The sequence below is a fragment of the Eubalaena glacialis genome, chromosome 19, assembly GCF_028564815.1.
Source record: "Eubalaena glacialis isolate mEubGla1 chromosome 19, mEubGla1.1.hap2.+ XY, whole genome shotgun sequence".
In the NCBI taxonomy this organism is placed as follows: Eukaryota; Metazoa; Chordata; class Mammalia; order Artiodactyla; family Balaenidae; genus Eubalaena; species Eubalaena glacialis.
In genome coordinates, this window is record NC_083734.1 from 52863443 (window position 1) to 52889821 (window position 26379).

The following is a 26379-nucleotide window of genomic DNA, read 5'->3' on the forward strand; positions in this document are numbered from 1 at the left end:
TTCTGTTTATTATCACAACAAATAATTCACAGCAATGACCGCATGAAAATGTGGGTCACAGAGCACCATGGATGAAATGATCCCATTTACATGACTGTAAACACACACCCACATGCTAACGTACACACATGTACGTGTACTGGAGGGAGGAGGTGTGGAGCTATCACCAAAGTGGATGGGGGGGGGATGGTTACCTGTAGTTTTTACAATAAGCATTTATGGTTTTTACAAAAACACCAAAGCTATTACTTATTTTAATTTAGAAAACACAACGAAGTTATTTTTAATAGACACTTGAAGTCATTTGGCAAACCTTGGTTTTCCTCCCAACAACAGCTCAGCCGCCGCCATCAAGAAGGGAACCCACCTGAGAGATGCCCGCCCTCCCCATTTCCCGTGAAATCCAGGAAGCGGCTGGGGCGAGAGGTCTCCTTTCCTAGACCAGATTGAAATCCCTGCCCTTTCCTTTCTCAAGTGGTCTGCCATTCTAGAAAGTGTTCTCCAAACCACTCTTTAAAAAAAGAGTTCTCATACCAGGAAGAGCAGGGAGGTAGTTTTTCAATCATCTCAGAAGAAGGGATGAGTCCCACCTGTGGACCCCCACGCAGTTGCCCTCCCCCTCCTCTGGGACACCTACTCAGGTTTCTCAGATCCAGCTGCAAGGCGGCATCCGGCATCACAGTGACCAGAACCCTCCGTGAGACCCTCTGATGTCAGGCGCCCATCGGCAGCCCAATCAGGCCTTCAGCAGGGCGATCTTGTGTTCCGGAACAGAGTCTTCGCTGCCATTGTAGGGCTGGGTCCCTGGTTCTTGCTTCAAGTATTTCTCTGCAGAAAACACAAGGTTTCCAAACACCAAAAAAGCGAAGTAAGGATAGGTCAGTTCACAGAATGGGATTAAAGGCTGGCCTTTTGGGGGCCTCAAGCCTGGGGAGTTAAGGTCCCTGGGCCGATGTCTCCAGCCCTGGGCCGGTTTCACCTAAGTCTCCACCAGCACCTCACCACTCTCCATGCCACGATAACCCTCCTCACTGCTGGGCGGGTTCCATGGTGCGGCTGGGCCCAATCTGCTTATCCAGTTCTTGCGGATCAGCGTCTGGCTGCTTTAGCAGCAACATGGATGAATTGCACAGACACCAAGTTGAGCCAAGGAAGCCAAACACAAAAAGAATCCTCTTGATCCTACTACATGAAGTTCCGGAACAGGCTACACTGACCGATGGTGGAAGAAATCAGAGCAGTGCTTACCCCTAGTGGGGGGTCACTGGAAGGGAGAAAGAGGGAACTTTCTGGAACGATGGAGACAAGCTACATCCTGACTGGACGCCCACTGCATCCATGTGTCAGGACTCAAACTCACATTTAGGATCTGTGCGTTTCACTGTATGTAAACTGTGCCTCAATTAAAAACGCACATACAGTCCTAAAAAATAAAACCCCCGAGCAGATGGCCCCCTGACAACCTGTCGGCTGCCTCACCCTCGTCCGAGTGCTCCCCACTCTTGGACTCAAGCACCGACCCTCCCATCTCCCAGGGTTTCTGTCCTGCCGTCCTGACCCTGTGGGGTGTGGGCAGCCAGGCTGCCGTGGCTCTCACTCTGATGACTGGCCGCACCCACCTGCTTCTTCCAGGGTGCAGAAGTACAGGACGCCCTTCAGGTCAGCTGACAGCAGGACACGGAGAACGGGGACCTGTGGGACAAACGGTGATTGCAGGTGGGAATGCTCTTGCCCTAGCAAGCCACGTCACAGGCTAACCCACATCTCTGTAAGAGGAACACTTCTTAAGTGAATACTTTCTGAAGGACATGGAGATGAGTGCTCTGCAAATACAACACATGATGTAACGGACACAAGCAGAGCTCTGCAGCCAGGTGCCGCGAGAAAGGAGCCCAGCCGCCTTCCTCACTGTGTGACATTGGGCAAGCCACTCAGCTTCTCTGGGCCTTGGCATCCTCACCTCGACATGGGGACGGTGACAACACAGACCTCACAGGCTACTTCGAGAGCAGATGCCGACACCCACCTGCAGGCCAATGAGGGCGAGGGTGGCGCCCCGCTTGTGGAAGTCCTCCAGGAGCTCCCCGAGCCCCAGCACCACCGTGTAGTCAATGTTGCAGATGTGGGTGCAGTCCAGGGCTGCAGAGCGTGGCGGGGATGCTGGGGGGACAGGGGAGTGGTCACACCAGGCAGAGGCTGCCAGAAAAGGCTCTGGCCAGGGGCATGGGGCCAAACAAGGCCATCAAGAGCTCCTCCCCAGTGGGGACGGGCAGGCGAAAGGACAAGAACCCAAAACATTAGCTGTTTGGAGACAGCAACAACCATTTCCTTCATAGGGCAGGCAAACAGACCCTTTTCTCCCCTAAATACCAACTCCTGGAAGGAGTGGGCCCTCAGGGACACATGTTGGGGAACTGCCACCCTTGCTGCATGCACACGCGGTGGGCGGGTGTCCACTGGACGCCACTCTGAGACGCCCGAGACCCCCTGGACCCAAGGATGGGCGCGCTCCTTCCTGATAGCTGAGAGCAGGGTCTTGGGGTCCAGCAGGAACCCCTGCTGAGAGGGTGGCGGGGAGCTGGGGGTGACTGCAGCCCATCTGGCCACGTACTTTCCAGAGCCCGGCTCAGTAACGCCTCCCGGAGGGTTTCGATCGCAGGGAAGTGCAGGCCGCTCGCCGGCTGCAGGACCAGCATCGGGCCCTCTGACACCTGGGGACAGTGGGGGGGAAGCCAGTGAGCCCTGGAGGCAAGTTCAACAGGGCAGCTCTTCCAGGTCTAGGGTGGACGGGAGGGTGCAGAGCTGGCGGGACCCCCACCCGCGCCACAGCCCCACGCGCACCAGGACAGCACTGTGGGGTTATGACCAGAAGGTCAAACCATCCGCTAGGTGAATGGTCACTTGGCAGTGCCTCGGGCCACAATCACACCAAGAGCTCAAAATGCAAGTCAGCGGGGTCAAAGGGTCTGCCCATGGCATGCTTCACCCCACCGGCCCCCTGAGGCCAGCAGGTCCCCCTCAGGGAGACCAGATGGGCTACCTGTATCTTGGGTCTGGCCACGGAGTGCAGGAGAATCAGCATGGACACCAGGGTCCCTGCCAGGATGCCGTACTGGACCTCCCAGAAGCAGAGCAGGAACGTCACACAGAGGGGCAGCAAGTCCAGCCCTGGGAGAGGGGGTCCAGCTGAGGAATGGCCCCTCCTCAGCGAGCTCGGCTCCCAGCTACCCAAGCCCCCTGACAAGAGACACCTCGTGCATGGCTTTTCTCATAATGAGTGAAGGTGTCGTGGACCCCAAACAGCTCCCGAGGGACCCCCATCCAGAGACCTAGGGACTGATGCTTCTGACAGGCCATGCCAGCTCAAGGATGTGTCAGAGGCAAGAAATCCCTCCCTACCTGGGCGAGGGGCCCTTAAGACCTGCCTGGTCGGCCTGGTCCCCTGCCCCTGGGAAGAGGTCCCAGTGGGCACTTCTCAGGGGACCAAGGAAAAAGGGATATGAGGACCAGGGAGGCACCAAGACTTCTCTTAGATGTAAAAGCCACATAAATCCCTTAACTGCTTTGAAAAACAAAAGAGAACAAAAACTTGTTACAGTAAAGGAATTGCAGGTTCTGGGGAACCTTGAGCCGCTATGACCAGTGGAGAAAGGGAGGCTATGACATGGGCCCTGCTGGTCACCCCAAAGCCCCCGTCTCTCCCCAAGCTGGGCCAGCCTGGGCAGCGGCCAATGGCAGAGGGAGGACCATCGATAACCTTGGTGCCGACGGACAGGAGATACATACTCTTCACTCGCCACAGCGTCCCCACGATCTTGGTGTCGAACAGGGGGACCACGGCCATGATAATCACAGCAGCCAGGGCAGACTTGGGGATGTAGTAGAAGAGTGAGGTCAGGTAGTCGAGTGACAGCAGCACCAGGGCTCCTGCAGGGGCGTGGGGTGCTGTGACCTCATGGCCCTGCCGCCCAGACTCCCACCCAGCAAGGAGTCCCTGCTCTGGGGCACACAGCCAGGCGCCAGAGCTGACGGCACCCACACCCTGGGCTCCCTCCGCTCCTTTCCTCCTATCTCACTGCGGCGGACACAGGGGGAACACAGTGTCTGTGAAAGGGGTGCTCACCCGTCATCAGGCCCCCTGCTGGGGTGCACACCCCTGACTGGGCATTCACAGCCGTCCTGGAAGGCAACAGAGACCCATTAGTGGCTGTCGGGCCGGGAGAGCAGGGGAGGCGAGGGCCCACATGCTGTGGCTGGTCTCCTGGGATGCAGGATCCGGAGGGAATAGGAGGACCCACCAACGTCGCCACCTAGTGGAGAGGCTTAGACACTGGCGCGCTGGGTCCTCTCTCCAGGGGGACTCTTGGGCCTTCTCAATTAACCCCAAATAATGGATCGGTACGTCTGAGAGAGGCCTGGTTGTAAATCCAAATGTCCAACAGGGGTGCCATAAATTAAAACTCTGTTACGGGCTGAACTGCATCCCACCCTCCCCTGCAATTCAAATGTTGAAGCCCTAACTCTAAGCACCTCAGGAAGTGACTGTATTTGGAGAAAGAACCTTCAAAATGGCGTTTAAGTTAATATGAGGCGTTTAGGGTGGGCCCTACTCCAGTGTCCTTATTCGAAGAGGAAAATGGGACACACAGAAGCCAGGATGCACAGACACAGAGGAAAGGCCACTTGAGGACACGGAGAAGGCGGCCATCTGCAAGCCCAGGAGAGAGGTCACAGGAGAACCAACCCTGCCGGCACCTTGCTCTTGGATGTTCAACCCCCAAAACTGTGAAAAGTAAATGTTTGTTTAAGCCGCCCAGCCTGTGGTATTTTAAGACAGCTCTGGCAAAATAATACACCCCCTTACAATGGAATCCCCCGCCACCACGAGAAACGAGGATGCAGACGCTTATTTTTACTGATATGGAAAAATGCTGACAATCATCTGTCCAGTGGGGGGGAATATATGTACATGTATAAGTCATACGTAGATACACGTACACATACGTGTATATGTATGTACGTATCAACAATAAAAAACATAAAAGGAGAAACACCATAATTCTAACAGTGGAATTAGAGGTTAATTTTGCTTCTTTTTCATGTTGCCTATTTGAAAAACTATATTCAGACCCAAATGCCACGAGCTTTCTCTGCCAAAGAACTGGTCCTCAGGCCACATTTCCCTTTGCCGCCACCAAGATGACAAGAGAACCACGACTTGATTCCCACGACAGTACAGGACTCTGCCTCCCCCACGCACCCCATACCCCAACCGTGACCTGTGCCCACCCGTATTCCTCCAGAAATAAATGTTGTCTGTACATTTCCACGAAAGCCTTCTAAAAAGTCACCTTTAACCTCTAAGCAGTTAGGCAGAAATTTCATTAATTGGTTAAATACTCACAGAATTTTTCCTGTACCCACTATATACAAGGAATTGTGCTAGATACCAGGGGACACAAAATATGACCTTGACTGAACAGGCTCGCAAACTAGTTATGCCAACAAGAGCATATAAAAAGTTAAACTGAAAAAGAGGTTTTACTACATAAACGCTATTACAGCACCTACCAAGTCACTAGCATCGTTCTATGTGATTTCCTTTAAATCCTCTGAATAACTTTCCGAGACAGGCCCCGTCTTGACTCTGCTTTACAGACGAGGATGCTGAGGTGCGGGAGGTCGAACGGTGTGCCCTGTGCCCCCTCGACGTGGTGGTTTGGGGTGTCGGGAAGGTTTAGTGTTCGGGGTTGGGTCAGGTTCCAGGACTTGGCCTGAGGGCCGGGCACTGACACCTCCTCTTCTCCTTCAAGCCACAGGCCACCCTCCCGCCCTGCCCTCCTGCCTTTCGGGGGGGCCATATGGCAACCCCACTCGAGAGTCTGCCCCTTCCTCAGGCAGAGCCGCAGTCCCTCCCACCTCCACTATCTTTCAGGAATTAACTCCAGCACCAAGATGCTGGGAGCATTTCCATGCACGGGGATCTTTTTAATGTTAAACTGCAGCACTGTGTATCGGGGTAAAGAAAACCTGCCAAGATGGTGAGGGAAGCAGAGGGAGTCCCCTCCTGTCTCCCCATAGACACCGTCACAGCTGACCAAGGGAGAGAGGACCAATGTGGAGAAAAGTGAAAACGACCTCAGGACGTGGGCAAGGGCCCCGCAGGGGGAACCTGGTTCTTCAAGCTGGACAAGGACCCTCTGTCCTGGGCGGGGACCTCCCTGGAGACACAGAGAAGGGGTAACGTGGTCACTCACCGGCCAAAGCTGCCTGTGACCGGGTAGGAGGAGAAGAGGGAGCCCAGGATGTTCGTCAGGCCTGTGGAGAAACGGAAGGAAAAAGCTCATCCAGGACGAGAAGCATAAAATAGAGAGAAAAAGGAGAAGGGGAGGAAGGAGATAAAAACCAGAAAGGAAACAGGAAGACAGAAGGTGAGAGGAACTACCCAGTGGGGCATCCTATATCTGGTTCTCTCTCCCTCTAGGAAAGTCAAACCATGATCTTTGCCAAGTGCGCTGAGATTGATTCTAGCTATAAAGCAGTTCTGACCCCAGCCTTGCCTGTGTGAGTGAAATACGCCTTTTCCCATGTATAACAGAATGAGGAATCCCTCCTGCCCAGAAAGGGGGATGGCTGAGTAAGGCAAGTGTGCACAGACAGGCCTGAAGTGCCCAGTACGCCTGCGGGCATCCCTCCTACTCTGAGTTCCTTCAAACCCACACTTTCACAAGATGACCAGCCAAGGCGAATGGCAGAAGGTCATGGCCAGTAAGCTGCCTTCCCTGTGTGCCTCTGATTAACCTGTACTGGACACACCCATGCCCGGAACCTGGCTGGGACCTCAGAACGGAGGTAACTAGCCCAAGTTCATCACCATCAGCTCGTCAGCACCCACCTCACCCAGGGGCCTTCACAAAGACCACCATGGTCTCCTTGGCTCCGCAAAACCCACAACTGGTCGCAGGTTCAAGGCCTGCTCTCGAGACAGCTCAGGTGTCACCTGGGATGCACCGCTCCACAGTCAGGAAGCCTGGGGCCCACCTGAGTCCTTACTCATCCGCCTGCCACTCCTGGAGGGAGGCACAGGGCGAGGCACAGGCAGCCAAGATCCCACACAATCAGCAGGCTCACCTGAGATCCTACCTGGCCACATTCCTCACCAACCTGACCCTCGCCCTGGAAGCCCCCACCCCCAGCCCAGGTGGAACATTCCAGGCGTTCCCAGGCACAGAACAGGCCACAGCCCTCAGGGTCTGGTACACAGCAGGTGCTCAGCGAGCCTCAGTCAGACACTAGATATTGGCACCCTACTCCTAGGGATTAAACTGAACCACCTGAGATGGGAGAATGGGCCCCACTCGGGCCAGCTCTGCACCCTGAGTGTCAGCACCTCCACCACCCAGACCCCGAGAGCCACCCGCCACTGGAGTCTTACCGATGGCCAGCAGCTCCTGGTTGGCGTCAATACGGTAATTATTCTGAGAAGCTAAAGAGAACAGACAATAAAAACACTGTCACTAGATATATATCATCAGGAAACTGTCTATGAAATGATAAAACAGGCTACCCATTTCTCCCTACAGCATTGTCTATGATTGTAAATAGAAGGTATAAACACAGATAAAATATATACATATATGCAAATGTATACACGTCTTCGTGTGTTTACAAAAAAAAAAGTAGACGTACAGCGAAATGTTAGTTAATTGGGGTAGTGAAGGACATTATAAGTGATTCGTTTTTTTTAATCCATTTCTGAACTTTCAATATCTTGTGCAACAAACATGTATTGCTTTTATAATAAGGGAAAGATGTTTTAAACTAAAAAGCTCTCTGGTTGCAAGTCAAGATGACTAGAAAGTCTCAGATGAGGCCCAGAGACATAAGCGGAAAGATTTAGGGAGAAACTATGGAGCGGCATGAATCTTAAGACAGTGGTTGGTAAACTTTCTGTAAAGGGCCAGACTGTCAATGTTTTAGGTTTTGAGGGTCACACCCTCTGTCACAACTGCTCAGCTCCCCGTTATAGCACAAAGCAACCATACAACATGAAACAAGTGAACAAGAGACCATCTTCCAATAAAACCTTACTTGTGAACCGAAATACAAATTTCATATACTTTTCATGTGTCATCAAATCCGAATCTTCTTTAGATTTTTTTTCAAACATTTAAAAATGCAAAAGCCATTCGCAGGTGATGGGCAGCAGGCTGTGGTTTACTAAGCCTTGATTTAAAAGCATGACAAGCTTTACAAATGAGCACAGGCAGTCAGCCGACTTCAAAAGAAAATGGAGGGCTTCCCTGGTGGCGCAGTGGTTAAGAATCCGCCTGCCAATGCAGGGGACACGGGTTCAAGCCCTGGTCCAGGAAGATCCCACATGCTGCGGAGCATCTAAGCCCATGAGCCACAACTACTGAGCCCACGTGCCGCATCTACTGAAGCCCGTGCGCTCTACAGCCTGTGCTCCACTACAAGAGAAGCCACCGCAATGAGAAGCCCGCGCACTGCAACGAAGAGTAGGCCCCCGCTCGCTGCAACTAGAGAAAGCCCACGCACAGCAACAAAGACACAGCCAAAAATAATAAATAAATTTAAAAAAAAAAAGAAAGAAAATGGAGAGTTTTCTAAGTAATGGACAAGATGAGTAAAATCTGTCACATGCAGATTCTGAGATATGCCCCTCCAAATTAAAAAAAGAAAAAAAAAAAGGATCAGAAAAATAGAAACTGAACAAGAAAGTTGTAAGCTGAACAGGTCGCAAACTGAAATGCAGCGTGGTCTTGAGCAACTGCTGGTGTTTAGAAAGGAAAATCCTTTAGAATGAACACTGGTTTATAGTCTCCTGGGAGTGGTCTAAGGATCCAGATGCTGGAACTTCAGAGAAGGAAACATAATTCTGGCACAACCTGGGCTGGGCAGTGAACACAATTTAGGTAGTCATAGTAACATACATGTCATATATCTGAATTTTAACCTTTAGAGTCAAATTAAATCCAAACAAAGGACTTAACCCTCTTATAAAACAGAAGAAACACATCATCCTCATGGACAACACAGAACAAAAGTCCAGGCACCTAAGACAGAAGCAGGGACACATGAAAGGTTTGGCAGCCTCAGCTCAGGTGGAAGGAATCAGTATTGAGCAGCAAACATATAAGTAGATTAACGCTTCCCAGCCTCTCCAGGGGTTGGGAGGGGACAGGCCAGGTGTGCTCAGACACTCGGAAAGGGCACCTTGTCAAATTTTTAGGAATTTTGCTAACACGGTATCAAATACAGCTATTATTACCAATTAAATGAAAACTGTCAATTAAATAAAGTATATTAAAAACAAAGATAATACTTAAAATGTATCGGTTTCTAATTTATTTTTACTACCTTTCATTATGACTGATGAGGTTATTTAGCTCTATCTGTACAGTGGATGGTAGCTATTTCATATGTTACCACAAGATTTGAATGTTCAAACTCCACATTCAGCTTGCAATCACCTGGCGGGAGGAGTGTTTACACCACGCGCAGAAAGTTCAACTGGCAAAGGCTAAATGCAGGACCTTTTATGTCCACAGAGAGCGGACTGTCAAACATTTCCAGCCACAGGAAGAGTTTTCATTGACAATCTATTTTTACTGTAGGTTTATTTTTTTTTTAAAAAAAGCATGTATTACTTGGATAAAAATTCAAAGTTTTAAAAATCAAAGCAGATAAAAAGCAAGCAGGAGTGCAGGCAAGCAAGGCAGGTTGGGCTCCGGGTTGAGATGCCAGGGAGGGCGTGGGTGGTGAGCATCTTACCAAAGGATTTGGCCACTGCAATGCTCTCCAGGAGACCCATCAGGGGCACCACAGCCAGCCCGGCCCCCATGCCCTGAGAGAGGAGACAGGGATGGTAAGTGACCCTCCGGGGAAGGACAGAAGAGGTCTGACCAGTCAGTGACCTGATAAGGTAGGCACTGACTCGTCTATGTCTGACAGAAGCAAACATACTTCAGCTGCAGGGCTGTGAGCTCACACTGCAAGGAACACGACACACAGCAGAACACAACAAATTCCTGCTCTGCTAGCGTCCACGATGGCAGGAACACCCCTGGGCTCAAGGTAGAAAAATAAATGTGGTGTCCTTTGAGGTTGTGCCTAATCTGGAATTCATTCCTACCTGTCCCTGCACTAGAGACGCCCCTTCCTGAGGACAGCAGTCCTAGCTGAGTTCAGAGCTGCCCGTCACTAAGCGGATGCATTACGAGATAGACCCAGGCCCAGGGGCCGCTGCGGCCTCAGCCAAGCTGGCCTGGCTCCCTGTCTCTACCCACCTGTACCATCTCGGTGAAGGAGATCGTCCCGTTGGCAGTGGTCACTGAGAAGGGAGGGATGTGGGCATCAGGGAGCCCCTCCGGTGTCTTCCCAGTTAGAACAAAAGGCTGGTATCCAGTCACCTGGAAGGAGTATGCGACCAGGGCAGCAAAGGAGACCACCAGGGCGTTGCGAGCTAGGACAGGGGGAGAGACTGTCAGTGAAACCTGGATCGTCTGGGTAACTGGGGCAAATACACCTCAGGAGGTGGAAGACCCCTCCCCAGCCTGGGAAACAGCATGGATACAAGCAACCGTATGGCAGGCATGAACACATGACACCATGAAAAACGCACAATGGGGAAACAGAGGAGTGGTGACACACAGGGCCAGCACGCATATCATCTACTGGTCACCAGTGACTGCACGGTCAAAGGCAGAGCTGGAAAGACTTTGAGATCAGATCTCCCAAGGTGATGCCACTTTGAAGATGGAGAAACAGAGCAGGTTTACTCTGCTGCCTAAAACAACTAAAAACTGGACAAAATACATGGAACAACAGTGTCTGTGTATATATACCCAAATATCTCCCAAATTGACCTTCTAGAAATGAAAACCATAACGTCTGAGGCAAAAAATACACTGAATGGATTAAAGACAGATTAGATATTACAGGGAAAAGACTAGTGAAACTGAAGATGTAGCAATAGAATCTCAAAATGAAACACACAGAAGAAAAGAAAGATTGAAAAATTGTACTAAGCATCAGTAGCTGTGGAACAATTTCAAGTAACCTAATATGTGTCAGAGTCCACAAAGAAAGACCGTGGAGTGGCATGGGGAGACAGCACAAGGATTTGAAGAAATAATGGCTGAGTATTTTTCCAAATTTGATAAAAACTGCAAACCTGCATAACCAAGAAGCTCAGTGAATTCCAAGGACAAGACACATGGAAAAAAAAAAAAAAAGAAACTACAACAAGGCACATCATAATCAAATTGCCTAAAGCCAATGATAAAGAGAATATCTTAAAAGCAGCCAGAGAAAAAGGTCATATCTAGAGGAATGAAAGAATGACAGCAGACTTCTTGTAGGAAACAAAGCAGGCCAGAAGACAGGAGAACAGCATTTTTGAAGTGTGGAGGAGGAAAATAACTGTCTAGAATTCTATATCCAGCAAAGCTACCCTCCAAAATGAAAGTAAAACACTGACTATTTTGGACATACAAAAGCTGAAAGAATTCATCACCAACAGGCCTGCACTACAGGAAACAATATAGAAGGTTCTCCAGGCAGAAGGAAAATGATACAGATGGAAATCTGCATCTATACAAAGGAATGAAAAGCACCAGAAAGATATATAATGTGGGAAGATATAACAGACTTTGTTCTCATTACTTATACATCTTTAGAAGTAACTACATATTTAAAGTGGAAACAATAATGACTGAGAGATTTAAAACACATGTTGAAGAAAAATATATGACAACCATAGCACAAAGGCTAGAAGAGGAGAAATGGATGTATCTGGTCATAAGGTTCTTATATCAACGTGAAGTTGGAATGTATACTGTATTAAGATACAGATGTATACGATAAACCCTAAAGCAACCACCAAAAACAAACAAGCAAAAACAAAAACAAAAACACACACACAGCAGTTAGAGCCAATAAGCCAATAAAGGGAACAAAAAAGGAATCAGCGAAAAATACTCAATCCAAAAGACGGTAGAAAGAGAGGGAAAAGGGAACAAAGAAGAAATGAGACAATAGGAAACAAAGAGCAATATGGTAGATCTAAAGCTAGATACATCAATCATCACATGGAATGTAAACATTACCCCACCCCCCCCAGTGAAAAGGCAGAGATCATCAGATTGTATTAAAAAACAAAACCCGTCTATATGCTTCCTACAAAAAACACACTTTAAACATAAAGACACAAATAAGTTAAATAGGTTCAAAGTAAAAGGATGGGAAAACATATGCTAATACTAACCAAAAGAAAGCTGGAGCAGCTCTACATGAAAGTAGAGTTCAGAGCAAAGAATGTTACCAGGATAAAGGGGGTCATTTCCAGAGAAAATTATAATCCTACATATGTATGTATGTACAACGTTTGTTCCCTGATCGTAATGGAATTATGTTAGAAATCAGTAGCAAAATACTAATTTAAAAATCCCCGAATATTTGGAAACTAATTCCTAAAAGGCTCCTGGTTCAAAGGGTAAATAATCCACAATTCAAAAGAGAAGTCAAAATGGAAATTAGAAAGTATTTAGAACTAAGTGAAAATGGAAACACAACCTATCAAAATTGTGGGATGCAGCTAAAGCAGTGCTGAGTGGGAAATTTATGACCCAAATCACTATACTGGAAAAGAAGGAAGGTCTCAAAGACCTCAGTTTCCGCCTTAAGAATTTGAAAAAGAAACGTAAATTCAAAATCAGCCAATGCAAGGAAATAATAAAGATCAGAGCAAAATCTACTAATGAGAAAACAAAAGCAACAGAAAGATCAATGCAATCAAAAGTTGGTTCTGTGAGATAAATAAAATCGATACCCTTCTCGATCAATTGATCAGGAAAAAGGGCAAGTGACCTGGGAGCAAGTCCTCACTCTGCCTGCTCCTAGCTATGTGACCTTGAGAAGTCTTATTTGCTTTGTCTGTTTTACCTTTCAGAGCCTCATTTTCCTCACTGGCAACACAGGGAAAATAATATCCCACCCTCAAGGCTGCTATGAGAATCAAAAGAAGTGATGTTTGTAAAATGCTTTATAAGCCATCCATCACTGTATGTCAGATTACAGCTCATTCAATTTCTGCAAGTCTCTACTTTTTCATCTGCAAAAGGGGAGAAATGACAACTGTTCCACCTACCCCACAAGAGTGTTCTGGGGCTAAGCAAATTCTCTACAAATTGCTAAACAAACACAAGGTACTACTATAGGTTAACCTGTCCTCACACAGGTAAAATACAAGCTGAAACGGTGACTTTTTAACAAACATAGTTGGGAGCTCAGTAACTAGTTTCCTAAGGACACACCACATATTCTGGAGAGAAAGAAGACAGTAGTCCCTGAGAAGCCTACAGGGTTTTGGAGCAGCATTTCTCAGACCTCAGTGTGCCCACACGTCACCTGACAAGCACGTTAACGTGCAGATTCTGCGCCAGAGGGCTGGGTGGGCCTAAGAACCTGCATTTCCAACAAGCTCCCACGGGATGCCTGTGTTGCTGGTCAGAGGCCACACTTTGAGTGTCAAGTTTTAGGCAACAGAGCCTGTTTTCACTATTTTACAGATGACTGTACTAAAGCTCATAAAATTTTGACAAGTGACTCATGCAAGTGCCAGGTAAGTGGCTAAACTAGGACTTGAAACCAGTAGTTTCACCATAAACCCAGTGCTCTTCCACCCTCCCAAGCGCTCAGCGTTTACCCATGGCCTCTGGGCTGCAGAATGGGGTGTGGTGAGTGACTCTTGGGACTGGGGACAGCCGGAGAAGCTGGAAGTGACTCAAGGGCTGAAATCTAGCCACCTCCTCCCTCCCACAACTGGCTGGATTTCATGGCTGCGGAGTAGGGCCAAGCGGGGTGATTTCCATTCCCCTCAGCTCTGGAAAGGCTCAGTAGATATCAATGCTTCCTTGCTTTGTTGTACCTGCCATTCTCTCTCTGTGTCACCTACTGGCAGCTCAGTGGAGAGATGTCCATCCCCACCCCCACCCCGAGATGGCCCTTCAACCAGCCAATGGTTCCACTAACTCTCCTCATCTCGCCGCCTTTTACTTCAGCCTTTCTTTACAGATCCTCTGGTTAACTGCGACTCAACCTGTTGATTCCAGGCCTGAAGCAACATGTTTACCCTTTGCAGCTGCACAATTAAAACAGGACCAGTTTGTCTCAGTGGAACTTGTTTTCTCTTCCAGAGACCTGCCAGAGCTTCTCAACCTTAGCACTGCTGACATCTCGGGCCAGATCATTTTTTTGCCATGGGAGACTGTACATTGCAGGATGTTTAGTAAAATCTCTGGCCTCCACCCATCAGAAGCCAGAAACAGTCTTGCCCAGTAGTGTCAACCAAAAATGTCTCTGAACATTGCCAAATGTCCCCCGGGGGCGGGGGGGGGGGTGGTGGGGGTGGGGGGAGCAAAATCATCCCTAGCTGAGAACTTCTGCTGCTAAACAGAGTTCTCAGCCCTGGATGCGTATCAGAACCACTTAGCGAGTGACGTAAAGATCTCTCCGGGTGGAATTCGGGTTCCTGGGGTGACTACAATGTGAGGCCAGGTTGTGCAGGACAAATCTGGAAATGGTCCCTCAGCCAGAAGGCCCCCTCACCTGTGGTGGCAGTCCAAACCAACCCATGGCTGAGCCGCACGCCAGTGGGCATCTCGGGATGGACGGGAGGCACATGGTCCCGCATCAGCTTTAGCACGAGCAGCAGCACCATGCAGACCAGTCCCAGCACTGCGTCGCCCACCCTGCAGACAGACACCAGTCACCGCCCAAACCTGCTGATAGCACAGGCCTTCCGGCCTTTGGTTGCTGCTTCTGCTGGAAAACGTTCTCTCTCGAATGCTCTTTTTGTTTTTTCCTAAGTAACCTGTGTCCCTGTTCCATTTCAAAACTTTATTCGAAACTTAGTAGGTACACAGGCCCTGGGAGCTGAAACCCAGATCACAGTGGTAGCCGTAGGCGCGCTACCAGCTCACGTTTTTAGTCACATAGCTCTCTGGGCTACACAGGTCTCGGCAGTTCTGGGAGATTCACTCCTGACTGCCTATGATGCTCTCTGACCGGTCCATCTCCATCTCCACTGCCCCCCATGTGGCTGACCCCCACCAGGTGCATCTTATGGGCCAGGAAACCTCAGCAGCAGATCAGAAGGGGAGGAGAGAATGGTCACAGGGTCTCCCCCACTCCCTCCAGGCAGCTCCCCCTACAGCTCCCCCCAGGTCACTTCTTCCTCTTGCCCCTCCAGCCAGAGAGGTGCTCTGGCCTCCAGCTGGGCTCATCGAGCTACATCTCCAATTTGTCCCTTTAACCTGCTTGCTCTCTGAGAGAAGCCCCTCCATTTGAGTGATGTGCTTGCTGTAGGAACTCTCTCCACCTGCCGCCCGTCCCCCGGCGCCTGCGTGTCTGTTGGCCTCTGCCTTCCCTTGCCCTGTGGTTCTCTTGCTCACTGAACTATGAACTCCGAACGAGAGACCACCTGCCCTTCCTTCATATGGTCTCTTCTCACTTCAACCACAGGAGAAAGCCCTGCATGGGGTCACGCTGACTGGTGCACTGGACTGACCAGAGCAGAGCTTCTCAAGCTTCAATGTGCCACCTGGGCCTCTTATTAAGCCGACTGATTCAGCAGGTCTGGGCCGGCCAGACTGTGTTTCTAACCGGCTCCCAGGTGATGCCGACGGTGCTGCTCGCGGGACCCCTGTTTGAGCAGCAAGATCCCAGAGGATTGGAATAAATGCCACCTGGGAGTGGAAATGGGGAGGGAACCGGGAGAGGGATCTAGAAGGAAGAGCTTACTTATGGGGGCGGGGGGAGAAACACAGCCAGCCGGTACCTGGTCTCTCCGATGTTGTGGAAAGTGTAATACACTTGCAGAAAAAACTGCCTGGAGATGTGCTGCAGTCCCAGCAGGTTCTGTCAAACAAGAGATTCTGATTAGACAGCCTTCTACGATATAAAGGCCTGAAACTCATCCCTTGCAGCATCTCGATACTGTTCCAAACCTGGAACCCCGCCCCACCAAGGGCCCTTCCTGGGGGAAAACATCTCCTGGCTCTCCCGGGCCTATCTGTCCATTCCCAAAGTCCCCAAGGGCAGGAGATCAAAGTTATCCCTCCCGGGGGGAAGTGGGGGTGCTGACGGTATTTCACAATGTTCATGTTGTCGCACGTCTTTGCAAATTACTTTCCTATCTGAGGAAAATCAGTCTGGGCCACCTCAAACCAAGGAGACTGGTTCAACTGCTCCCTGGTCTGGGGCCCGGCCCGCCCCCTCAGGCCCGGCTGCCATCTGTTCGCATTCCCGTCCATCACTCAGCGGCCCGCCCTTCACAGCGCAGACCTCACCGCCATTGGCCCGAGGCCGCGTCCGTCACTCGGAGGCCCGCCCATCGGGGCCCGTCCCCTGTCGGAAGGGAAAGTCTCGCCATGAGGTGGGCAGACCTGGACGGCCGGGGGTCGAGGGGGCGCCGAGGTCCTCCGAGGAGGAGCGCTGAGGGGACCCCGCCAGGTCGGGGGTCCTCGGCTGGGAGAAGGGGCGCCACTCTGTACTTTAGTTCTTTATCTGGTTGGGATCAGAAGGGGAGGTCGAGGCCCAGACTCCCAAGGCAATCAGGCTCCAAGGACCCCAGAACCCACTGTGTACACAGCCCCCGAAGGGGAAGGGCAGACACGGACAGCGGCTTCTGTCCTGGATAGGGACTCCTGCGTGGGCAGGTCAAGAGGACCCCCACCCCAGCCTAGAGGCTCTCAGATGACTGTCATGACCTAGTCAAGGTTTTGAAGACAAGGGCCTAGGGTTGCCAAATACGAATGCATAAAGCAGCTACCCTCTCTCTGTGTTATGAAAAAAGAACATTCTTGACACTAAAAATGAAAAATAATGTTTCCAGAATAAAGGACAGAGCATCCCACGAAACGGCACTTGCCAAGCTTACCCTGACATATATGTGTACATAATCTATAGTTCGAATTCACCCACATTGTTCTAGGCTGTTTCCTCCTCTGTAAGTGGAGATAATAATGAGCCTACCTCCCAAAGAACTTCTGAGAACTAAACATAGGGAGAGTTTAATCCAGCACCCAGTGACGTGTCAACTACTTTATTCTCTCTCACACGTACCCTCTTGGGCTTCATGTTCTTACTTTCTCATTCAGCCTCCATCTGTGAAGACTGTCATGGGCCACAATGAAGCAGAGCCTGACTGTGGGAACCACACCATGGAGAGGCGTGTGTGTGTGTGTGTGTGTGTCCCTGAATCTATACGATTCAGCTCAGTTTCATTCTGCACACCCAAGCACAGCTCTGGGCGGCCACGTTGGAAGTAAAACAGTGTCTGCCTTCCAGGTATGCAGAACCCAATGGAAGGAGAATAAATGATATCCTCAGATAACCGATGATCACTGATTCCAATACTTCTCATAGGTGTTTAAACAGAAACATAAAAAAGCACGATGTTTGAAAAACATTAAACAAAAAATTGGAAAAGAAAGACATAAAAGTGAAATCACCTAGCTAAATTAGCTTGGGGAGCAATTTACTTGTCAGAATTCTGGCAGTACACTTGTGACTTGTAAAGGCCCAATGGTTCAATATGCAGTAGGGGCAGGACTCTGTGAGGTGAACCAAGCACTCAGGCATGAAAACTCCAGCAAGAGCGGGAGCTGTCATTACTGGTCCCCCAAATTACCTGTTGTAGAACTTGGCCATCACTCAGTATCTCCCCCAAAGGATGATTTTATTAATGGAGACTCATGCCAGCACAACAGGCTCTGAGCCCCCAAATAGCAGAAGTTTGACCCACACATATCAGGACCTGGCCTTGGTCCTGCTAGCCAGCAGATGCCCCAGGGCCAACTAGGGTGCCTACCTTAATCTGCCCGAAGCCGATGATGATGGCGGCAGCCGAGGTGAAACCTTTAATGACGGGACAGGAGATGAAGTCCAGCAGGAACCCTGGACAGCCAACAGGGAACACCAAGCTGGTCCCAGCCCCACTGGGTCAGTGTGGGCTGGGAGAGGTGGTAAAGGTGGGACTGGGTCTAAAGACTAGTGGCATACCCTGTTTGGGCTGGTTTGGAGAGCAGGAAAGAGACTAGGGACTGAGGCCCTGGGCACTTCTCCAAGTGTCCTGGCCTCTGAGCACAATAGAGGAGAGCTGAAAGCCACCCCTCTTGACACACACACACACACACACACACACACGGATAGCCCTTGGAATGCAAAGGAAATGCTGAAGGCAGGGCATCCCCAGAATGAGGTGCCTCAGTACCCCAGGAAGAGCAGAACTGCAACCCCCCGTCCCCATGACAGGAAGGTCTGAGTGTCTTACCCAAGCGCAGGAACCCCATGCCTAATTGGATGCAGCCCGACAGAAAGGCCAGCAGCACAGCATAGGCAGGCTCGTGGAAGGTGTAGAAGGAGACCAGGAGGGACATGATGGCCGTGGGGCCCAGAGTCACATCTCGGGAGGTACCCAGAAAAAAATATACGAAGCACCCCATGAAGGCAGAGTAGAGGCCGTACTGTTGGGCAGAGAGAGCAATGAATATCCAGGAGGCACACGGCACCCGCACAGTGTCCCTGGTGTAGCTGGTTAAGCACAGGGATCTGTGTGGTCCATTGTGTATTCTGGGCACAGCAGCACATACAGGCAGGGTGAACTGCTCACCCTCTGTTACCCAAGGTTGTGGACCTACAGTGACTACGGGGCCTCTTTTCTACCCACACCCAACTGAGGCCTCGTGTCCTTATGTCTGAGCCTGTGATTCTGAGAAAGCGTTCTTAAAGCCAGAGTGAGTCATCCCAGTGGCCCCATCAGGCAATCCAGAACTAGCTTGGTGCCTGTGTGTGACAAGCATGACAAGAGGGGTTACAGGAGCACGCGTCTGCCCAAAGGCAGTCACACGCTCTAGGTTGTAAACTAAGGCTTCTTGGGCCCCATGGGACTGGAGCCCAGGGTGCCCCCTTGTCTGGAGGGAATACTATGCGTGCATTTCTACTCTGCTCCTGGGTGAGCACTAAGGCCTGGAGTGGGATCAGGCTAAGGGGAAGGGATGTGGTGGGCAGCAAGGGCACACATCTCACCTGGGGAGGGAGTCCAGCCACCTCGGCATAGGCCAGAGCCTGGGGAATGACTGTGAGCCCGACTGAGATCCCAGCAATGAAGTCCATCTTCAGTGCGTGCCAGGTGTAGTCAGGCAGCCAGGCCAGGAAAGGCAGCCTCTTCTGCATGGTCGCAGTGGACCAGCAGCAGGACATCGGGGCAAAGCCCTTGGGCGGCTTCATAGTAGATGACATGTCTAGGAAGAGTCGGGGTGAGGGGGGGACACAGACCAGCAGTCAGTGCCTGGGCTTCAGAAAACCCAGCAATAGGGTGAGAGTGAGGGTGAGGTCCAGAGACATCAAGAGATGCGCAATCGGTCTCTTCTCACCCAGGGGGGTGGAGCTAGATGCGTTAAATCTCCCCTCACCTTGCTGATCTGAGTCAGGAAGCCAACAGCCCGTGCAGAGAAGGCGTCAACCAAAGGTGGAGTGCCCCCCGCCACCGACTGCTCTCCCTGAACCCCACCTGCCCAGACCCTAGGTGCCTTCTCTTCCTCCATCGACTCTGGCCAGAAAAAATAAATGATTTCTCACTGAGAAATTCAAACACTAATCACTAATTAGACTCAAGGTTTCTCCTCCCAGGAGAATCTGTTTCCTTTTTTTATTCCCCCCCCCCCGGAAATTTAACGGGGAGCAATGCAGAGAAAAGCAGGCCCACGGAGATACCCACACTTAGCCGGCGGGGAGTGGGTGGGGTGACTGGAGGCCCTGAGGTTTTCCAAGTGCGCAGCAGAGCAGGCTCCACCCACTACGGCAGACTGCGGCGCTGCGGTGGTGGGAGGGCTCCCATCCTGAAGCTGCGCATCACCCCAACCCCCACCTGTGGCGTCTACATCCTTAGAGGAGCCTTAGGTATTCTAGTTGGTTCTGAAAGAACGTCAGAGGCTCCCCCAGTAATTCACGGCGCGCATCCTCTAGGGTCCTGGTGCTCATCCTCTAGGGTCCTGGTGCTCCTGGCGCGCAGAGCCCGTCCCAAACCACCCCCAGCCCCGGTGGGGCTGCTCTGGACAGAACCGGCCCCCCCACCCCCGAAGCCGCTTGCCCCGGACGCTGGGGTCTACGGGGGGGGGGAACCCACACCGTCTGCCGGTCCGTGGCCTGCCGGCCCCAGCAAGGCGGAGGACGGCGGGGACCTGGGTGGGGATGAGGTGGGTGGGGAGCGGGGTCCCCGCGGGATGCGCCCGTACCCTCGGACCACTTGCCGCCCCCCCACGTCGGCCGCCCACCAGCGACCCCGGCCTGTGCCCTGGCAACTCGAGCACCCGGTCCCGGGCCCCGCCGCCTTCAGCCACGCACTCACCGGACGCCACAGCTCGAGGTCTCCCGTCGTCTCCGCAGCGGGTCTGCAGAAACCGCAGAGGTTGGGGGAGCGGGAGCCGGAGCCGGGGCGGGTCCTGGGCGGGTCCTGATGTACACGTGACCGAGGGTGGGGGCGGGAGGGCTAGTGCTCACGTGACCGCGGGGCGGCGCCGGGCCGGAGCCGCCGCTATGTGTCGCTCCGGGCCGGCCTGCTGGGTGTTGCTCCTCGTAGTGGGTCTCTGTTGTGTGCACCGGGCGCGCCCCCGAAACGTGCTGCTGATCCTCGGTAAGTTCCGACCCGCCGGCACCCCGGGCACCGCCCTCCATGGCCGCCGGCTGTCAACCCCAGAAGCGGCCAGCGCTAACCCTCCGTGCCCTGCAGGCCCCATTGCCGTTCATTCCCCGACTCCTCTTTTTGCTGGCCCCAGACTCTTCGTGGTCGGCTCCTTGGAGAGGCAAGCAGAGGCGGCCTGTCCACTGCGGGGTCTGGAGGGGTCGGCCCCAGCATTCACATCCCATTCCTGCCCCCGGTTCTGACCCTGTACCCCGAACCGTGACCAGAACAGCCAGGGCTAAGCCTGCGGTCCCCACTCACCTCGGGAGGCTGGGCGGCTTTCCACAGATCGCAGAGGGGATGCCAGAAGAGGGGCTGGTGCCCAAGTCCTCAGAGACGAGCAGGGTGCCCTGGATCTCTCATCTTCTCCCCAGCAGTGATAACCCCGTTTCCCTTCCCTTTTCAGACCCCAGAACACTGTGGCTTAACTCTCTTTCTCCTGGCTGAAGGGAGCAGCCCCCACCCACCCACCCGCCTTCTCCCCCGGCCCTCCCCACCTCCGTGAAACCCCAAGTTCCTCTAGCGCCCTGTTGTTCACGAGACTTCCTGCTTGGGTAACCAGAGCCCAGCTATCACAAGGCAACCTGATTTTTTCCTCTTTTGAGGTCTGGCTGTCTGCCAGGGCCACTCTTTCTGATTAACTTTGTGGTCTGGGGCAGGTCCTTCAGCTAATTGTAACTTAAACAGCACTCTACAGAGCGGCTCCCTTCAACTCCCCCTACCTCAGGGGCATTGGCAGAGAACCGGCACGTGGATCCACATCCTCAGGCATGTCTGCAGAGCCCAGGACTGCCGAATCATGCCTGCTTGGATCTCATGCTGCCCTGAGTTTTATGCCTGCCTACTAACATGTTCATCCAGTTTTCATACATGCCTGGTGGCATTCCCACTCAAGTAACAAGCCTGCTGAATATCATGCCCACTGGGTCATTCCCACTTGGGAATCACACCTTTGTGATATCAAGTCTACAGAGGTATCATACCCGCCTGGGCATCACTGCCAGGCCACTGCAGCAGGACCCAGGTCTCTCTCACTCCCACATGCTGCTCTTTCTGAGCCCAGCCTATCAGGTCCTCTATGTCTCCCTCCTTCCTCAGCGGACGATGGAGGCTTTGAGAGTGGTGCCTACAACAACAGTGCCATCACCACCCCTCACCTGGATGCCTTGGCCCGCCGGAGCCTTGTCTTCCGCAATGCCTTCACCTCCGTGAGCAGCTGCTCTCCCAGCCGGGCCAGCCTCCTCACTGGCCTGCCCCAGGTGAGGGCAGCAGGGGTTCAGGAGGAGGGAGAGCCCCCAAGGCCTCTGCTGCTGGGAACCCCTCCCTGATCTCCCTGGGGATGTGCCCACCTTCCCTCCCCCACCCCCAGCCAAATGGTCCAAGTGCAGCCCTGCTCCACCACTGTGTGACTGTGAGCAAATCACTTATCTCTGTGTCCCTCAATTTCCTCACCTGTAAGATGGGGTGATAGTAATACCTCACTCCTGGGATTACGATAGGATTGGCCAAGTTAACTCTTTATATGTAAAGCTCACAGCAAGGTGCCTGGCAGGTACTTGCCCAGCTCAGTGTTAACTCTTTTCGTGATATTGTTCCAGGAGCTTTTGTGACAATAAAAGCTGCCATTTAAGGCACTTACTCTATTGTGCTAATGTATATGTAATGAAAGATTTACCATTTTAACTATTTTAAGGCTGCAGTTCAGTGGCGTTAAGTACATTCGCATTGTTGTGCAGCCATCACCACCATCCATCTCCAGGACTTTTTTATCACCCCAAACTGAAACTCTGTCCCCATTAAACACTAACTCCCTGTTCCCGCTGCTCCGCCAGCCCCTGGCAACCACCATTCAACTTTCTGTCTCTGTGAATTTGGTTACTCTGGGTACATCACATAAGTGGAATCATATAGTATTTGTTTTTTTGTGGCTGGCTGGTTTCACTGAGCATAATGTCCCCAGGCTTCACCCGAGCACATCAGTACCTCACTACTTCTCAAGGCTGAATAATGTTCCATGGTGTGGATAGAGCGTATTTTGTTTATCTATTTCTCTATTAGTGGACACTTGGGTTTCTTCCACCTTTGGTTGTTGGAATAATGCTGCTGTGAACCTGGGTGTACATGGGCACTTACTCCTGATGTATTATCTCACAGTGTTATTTTATCGGGGGGATGCTCTGTACGTCCCTTTCTGAGAGCCTGAGGCTGTGAGTAGGAGGCTTACATAAAGAGGAGACTGTGGCCTGTACACAGAAGCTTCCTGAAAGGTTAATCAGGCAGCTGTAGGCTACGCTCACCTCTGGGCAGTGAGCCACAGGAATAAGGACAGGATTTTTCCTTCTTACATCTTTCTAGTCTGTTTGAGTTTGCAACACGTACAACAATTTTTTTTACACTCTAAAATGAAGTCAGCTAATAAAAAGATGCCTGTTGGTGTGGTTTTCACTCTACAATGTGTGCTCTTGATAGAAAAATTGAAAAGTACAGATACACAAAAAGAAGAAAATAAAAGCCACCCCTAATTTTAGTGTACATTCTCCCAGTCTATTGTATTTCCTGCTGTGGTCCCATGGCAGGGACCTGTGGGCCTGTTGGGCGGGGAGTGAGAGATGGAGAAAACCTCTCTGAGGACTCTAAATCAGGGGCCTACAAAGGGCCAGGCTGGCGAGCCTGGGAGAGCAGAAGCGTTGGGGGTGGGGTGGGGGACAGGACCCTGGCTGCCAGGAGGCGCCCGGCCTCACAGCATCTCTGCCGGCAGCATCAGAACGGAATGTATGGCCTGCACCAGGATGTCCACCACTTCAACTCCTTCGACCGGGTGCAGAGCCTGCCTTTGCTGTTGGGCCGAGCTGGTGTTCTTACAGGTGAGGGGCTTTGTGTAGCCACAGGGGCAGGACAGCAACTTACCTCCCTGCCCCAGAGGGGCAAGGCCTTGTCCCAAGCCACCATGGGCCCTGTGTTGCCTGCTCTGAGCACTTGACCCCAAGGAATCTGGGCCTCCTGGCTGGGCCATGGGCACACGAGAACAAGGGCCCGGCTGCCCTTCTGGAGGCCACAGCAAGACACAGGGCTTGGGGAGCGGAGAAGGGGGCAGAGGGGAGTGGGAGACTGAAGGGGCTCTGGACAGGCCTATTTCCCCGACTCCAGGCATCATTGGGAAGAAACACGTGGGGCCGGAGACGGTGTACCCGTTTGATTTTGCGTACACGGAGGAGAATGGCTCTGTCCTCCAGGTGGGGCGGAACATCACTAGAATTAAACTGCTGGTCCGGAAATTCCTGCAGACTCGGGACAACAGGTGCGAGGAGGGTCCCTCCCCCTTACTGCCCTCACACAGCCAGACCTCTGGACAGTTAATACTGGATGCAGATCCCAGAGTCTTTGGTTGGGATTCTTGGAGTCCCCAAACAGCTGGGGTGTGGGTGGAGGAGAAGGTTCCAGATGCTCAAGTTGATCTGGTCAGAAGAAGAGGGGACATGGGGAAACTGAGGCAGTGTGGATCACGGGGAGGCTCTCAGTTGTAGGGAGTAGGCAAAGCTGAGGGGTGTTCCTTCCCAAAGGATGAGGCTCCCAAGGGTGGAAGCCAGGTGGTGGGTCAGCCATCTGACCTTGACCTCAACGCTCAAGCCCGTCCCTCCATCTGCAGGCCTTTCTTCCTCTATGTCGCCTTCCATGACCCCCACCGCTGCGGGCACTCCCAGCCACAGTACGGGGCCTTCTGCGAGAAGTTTGGCAATGGGGAGAGTGGCATGGGGCAGATCCCAGACTGGACCCCACAGACCTACAACCCGAAGGATGTGCAGGTAGGAGGACCCCTCACCACGTTTCCGAGAACTACTCTTCTTCCTCCACCTTGTAAATTTGGGGACCTGTGCCCCTCTCGTGGGTTTGCAGCCCTGGCCCCAGGTGTGTAAGAAGAAACCCTCTGACTCACTGGAGCCAGGTCCCCATCCGTGGGGTGGCAGAGAGAAGCATAAAGACATGAAATGATGTACCCAGAAGCGTGGGTGTTCTGGGATAATCCATTCAGGAAGAGAGATGATTTTGGGCCCTGGGAGGAAGGCTGGCACCTGTATCTCCCACCCTAATTCAAGCGCTGGCCACTTTGCCCCCTCCACCCAACCTATCCGTTCTAACCTTGACTTTCCACCCACCTGCCCCATCCCAGGTGCCTTACTTCGTCCCTGACACACCGGCTGCCCGAGCTGACTTGGCCGCTCAGTACACCACCATCAGCCGCATGGACCAAGGTGGGTTCAAGGAGCCCAGGTGGTGGGATAGGGCACAGCTTGGGCCCCCATCTTGGGCCAGAGCCAGAAATCACAGTGCCGCAGGGCCATGTCCCCTCTGGGGGAGAGTCCTTCCTGCCTCTTCCAGCTTCTGGTGGCCGCAGGTGTTCCTTGGCTTGTGCAGCATTACTCCAGTCTCTGCCTCTGTTGTCACATGAGCTCCTTCCCTGTGTTTTCTCTTTAGTCTGTGGTCCTCCTCTTCTTTTAAAGACACTTGTCATTCGATTTAAGGACCACTTAGGTATTTCAGGATGATCTCATTTCAAGATTCTTGACTTAATTGTATCTGCAAAGACCCTCTTTCCAAATAAGGTTACATTCACAAGTTCTGTGTGGACATATCTTTTAGGGGAACCACCATTCAACCCAGTCTGGGAGGTTGGTGCCTTTATCATTTCCCTGATGGTACTATTAGTTCATGGGGACTTGGGAAGGGGGTGGGTGTAGAGAGAATTCTATCTTCTGGCCCCACCCAAGACCATCCTTATTACCTCCACGGGGCGATTCCAGGAAACAGAGAAACCACTGCATGGCAGGTAGCAGCTGCATAGGGGTGACACGGAACTGCCAAGGTTGGCCAGTGTCCCTGGAGGGGTGCACTCAGGTGGAGGCCATGCAAGTCCTGCTCCAGGACAGGGCCCTGGGCAGAGTGCTGGGCGGGAGGCCTGGCTGGTGGGAAGGAGGGCCGGGGTGATTGAAGGAAATGACGGTGCAGGGTTCAGCAGCCGGATGAAGAAATGCTTTAGTGCACATGCATTCCCACAACTGCGCATCTGCCTGCGGCTGAGCTCTGCTATCCCCTCCACACCCTGCAGGGATTGGACTCGTGCTCCAGGAGCTGCGTGGAGCAGGTGTCCTGAATGACACCCTGGTGATCTTCACATCCGACAATGGTATCCCCTTCCCCAGCGGCAGGACCAACCTCTACTGGCCGGGAACTGCTGAGCCCATGCTGGTGTCATCCCCAGAGCACCCAAAACGCTGGGGCCAGGTCAGCGAGGCCTACGTGAGCCTTCTAGGTATGACTCTGCATTCCATGCAGCAGGGATCGAGGAGGGGGAGTGGGGGAGGAAGAGGACATTTAGTGGGACCACCACGACCAGACGTAGCTCCTCACCCACTACCTTATGCGGTTGCCACACCACCTCAGTGAGGAAGGGATGGTCAGCCCCATTCTACAGATGCAGAAATGAGGCTCAGAGACATGAAGTTAGGAGTCCAAGGTCACACAGCTTGTAAGCACCAAGCTTGGATTCTAGTTTGGGTCTCACTGCCTTCAAGCCAGTCATTTTTCCACTGGCCCACTGGTGAGCATCAATCACC

General features: G+C 52.2%; 2 protein-coding genes across 5 annotated transcripts in view; one reads left to right on the forward strand and one right to left on the reverse strand.

Moving 5' to 3' along the window:
• On the reverse strand, positions 1-21088 carry SLC26A11 (solute carrier family 26 member 11). Of its 2 annotated transcripts, none has more exons than XM_061176373.1 (18): positions 21029-21088; positions 20435-20879; positions 19114-19328; positions 18359-18551; positions 17897-17982; positions 15863-15942; positions 14632-14774; positions 10311-10486; positions 9796-9868; positions 7436-7486; positions 6258-6318; positions 4124-4179; positions 3787-3927; positions 3041-3168; positions 2612-2711; positions 2027-2160; positions 1620-1692; positions 1-828 (listed from the first exon to the last, which is right to left on the reverse strand). In XM_061176373.1, exons 3-18 carry the CDS (start codon positions 19324-19326, stop codon positions 737-739), a joined length of 1800 nt encoding a protein of 599 aa, XP_061032356.1. In that variant the 5' UTR covers positions 19327-19328; positions 20435-20879; positions 21029-21088; the 3' UTR covers positions 1-736. The 2 variants fall into 2 exon arrangements, with proteins under 2 accessions (XP_061032356.1, XP_061032357.1); XM_061176374.1 differs by having other exon boundaries at positions 748-1264.
• Positions 20599-26379, forward strand: part of SGSH (N-sulfoglucosamine sulfohydrolase) — a 7640-nt gene continuing 1859 nt past the window's right edge. For all 3 annotated transcript variants that reach the window (XM_061176375.1, XM_061176376.1, XM_061176377.1), the window contains exons 1-7: positions 20599-20719; positions 21866-22026; positions 23526-23631; positions 23915-24065; positions 24414-24570; positions 24936-25017; positions 25872-26075. In XM_061176375.1, the coding sequence (XP_061032358.1) occupies positions 20623-20719; positions 21866-22026; positions 23526-23631; positions 23915-24065; positions 24414-24570; positions 24936-25017; positions 25872-26075 (958 nt within the window). In that variant the 5' untranslated portion in view covers positions 20599-20622. The remainder of the gene's footprint in view (positions 20720-21865; positions 22027-23525; positions 23632-23914; positions 24066-24413; positions 24571-24935; positions 25018-25871; positions 26076-26379) is intronic.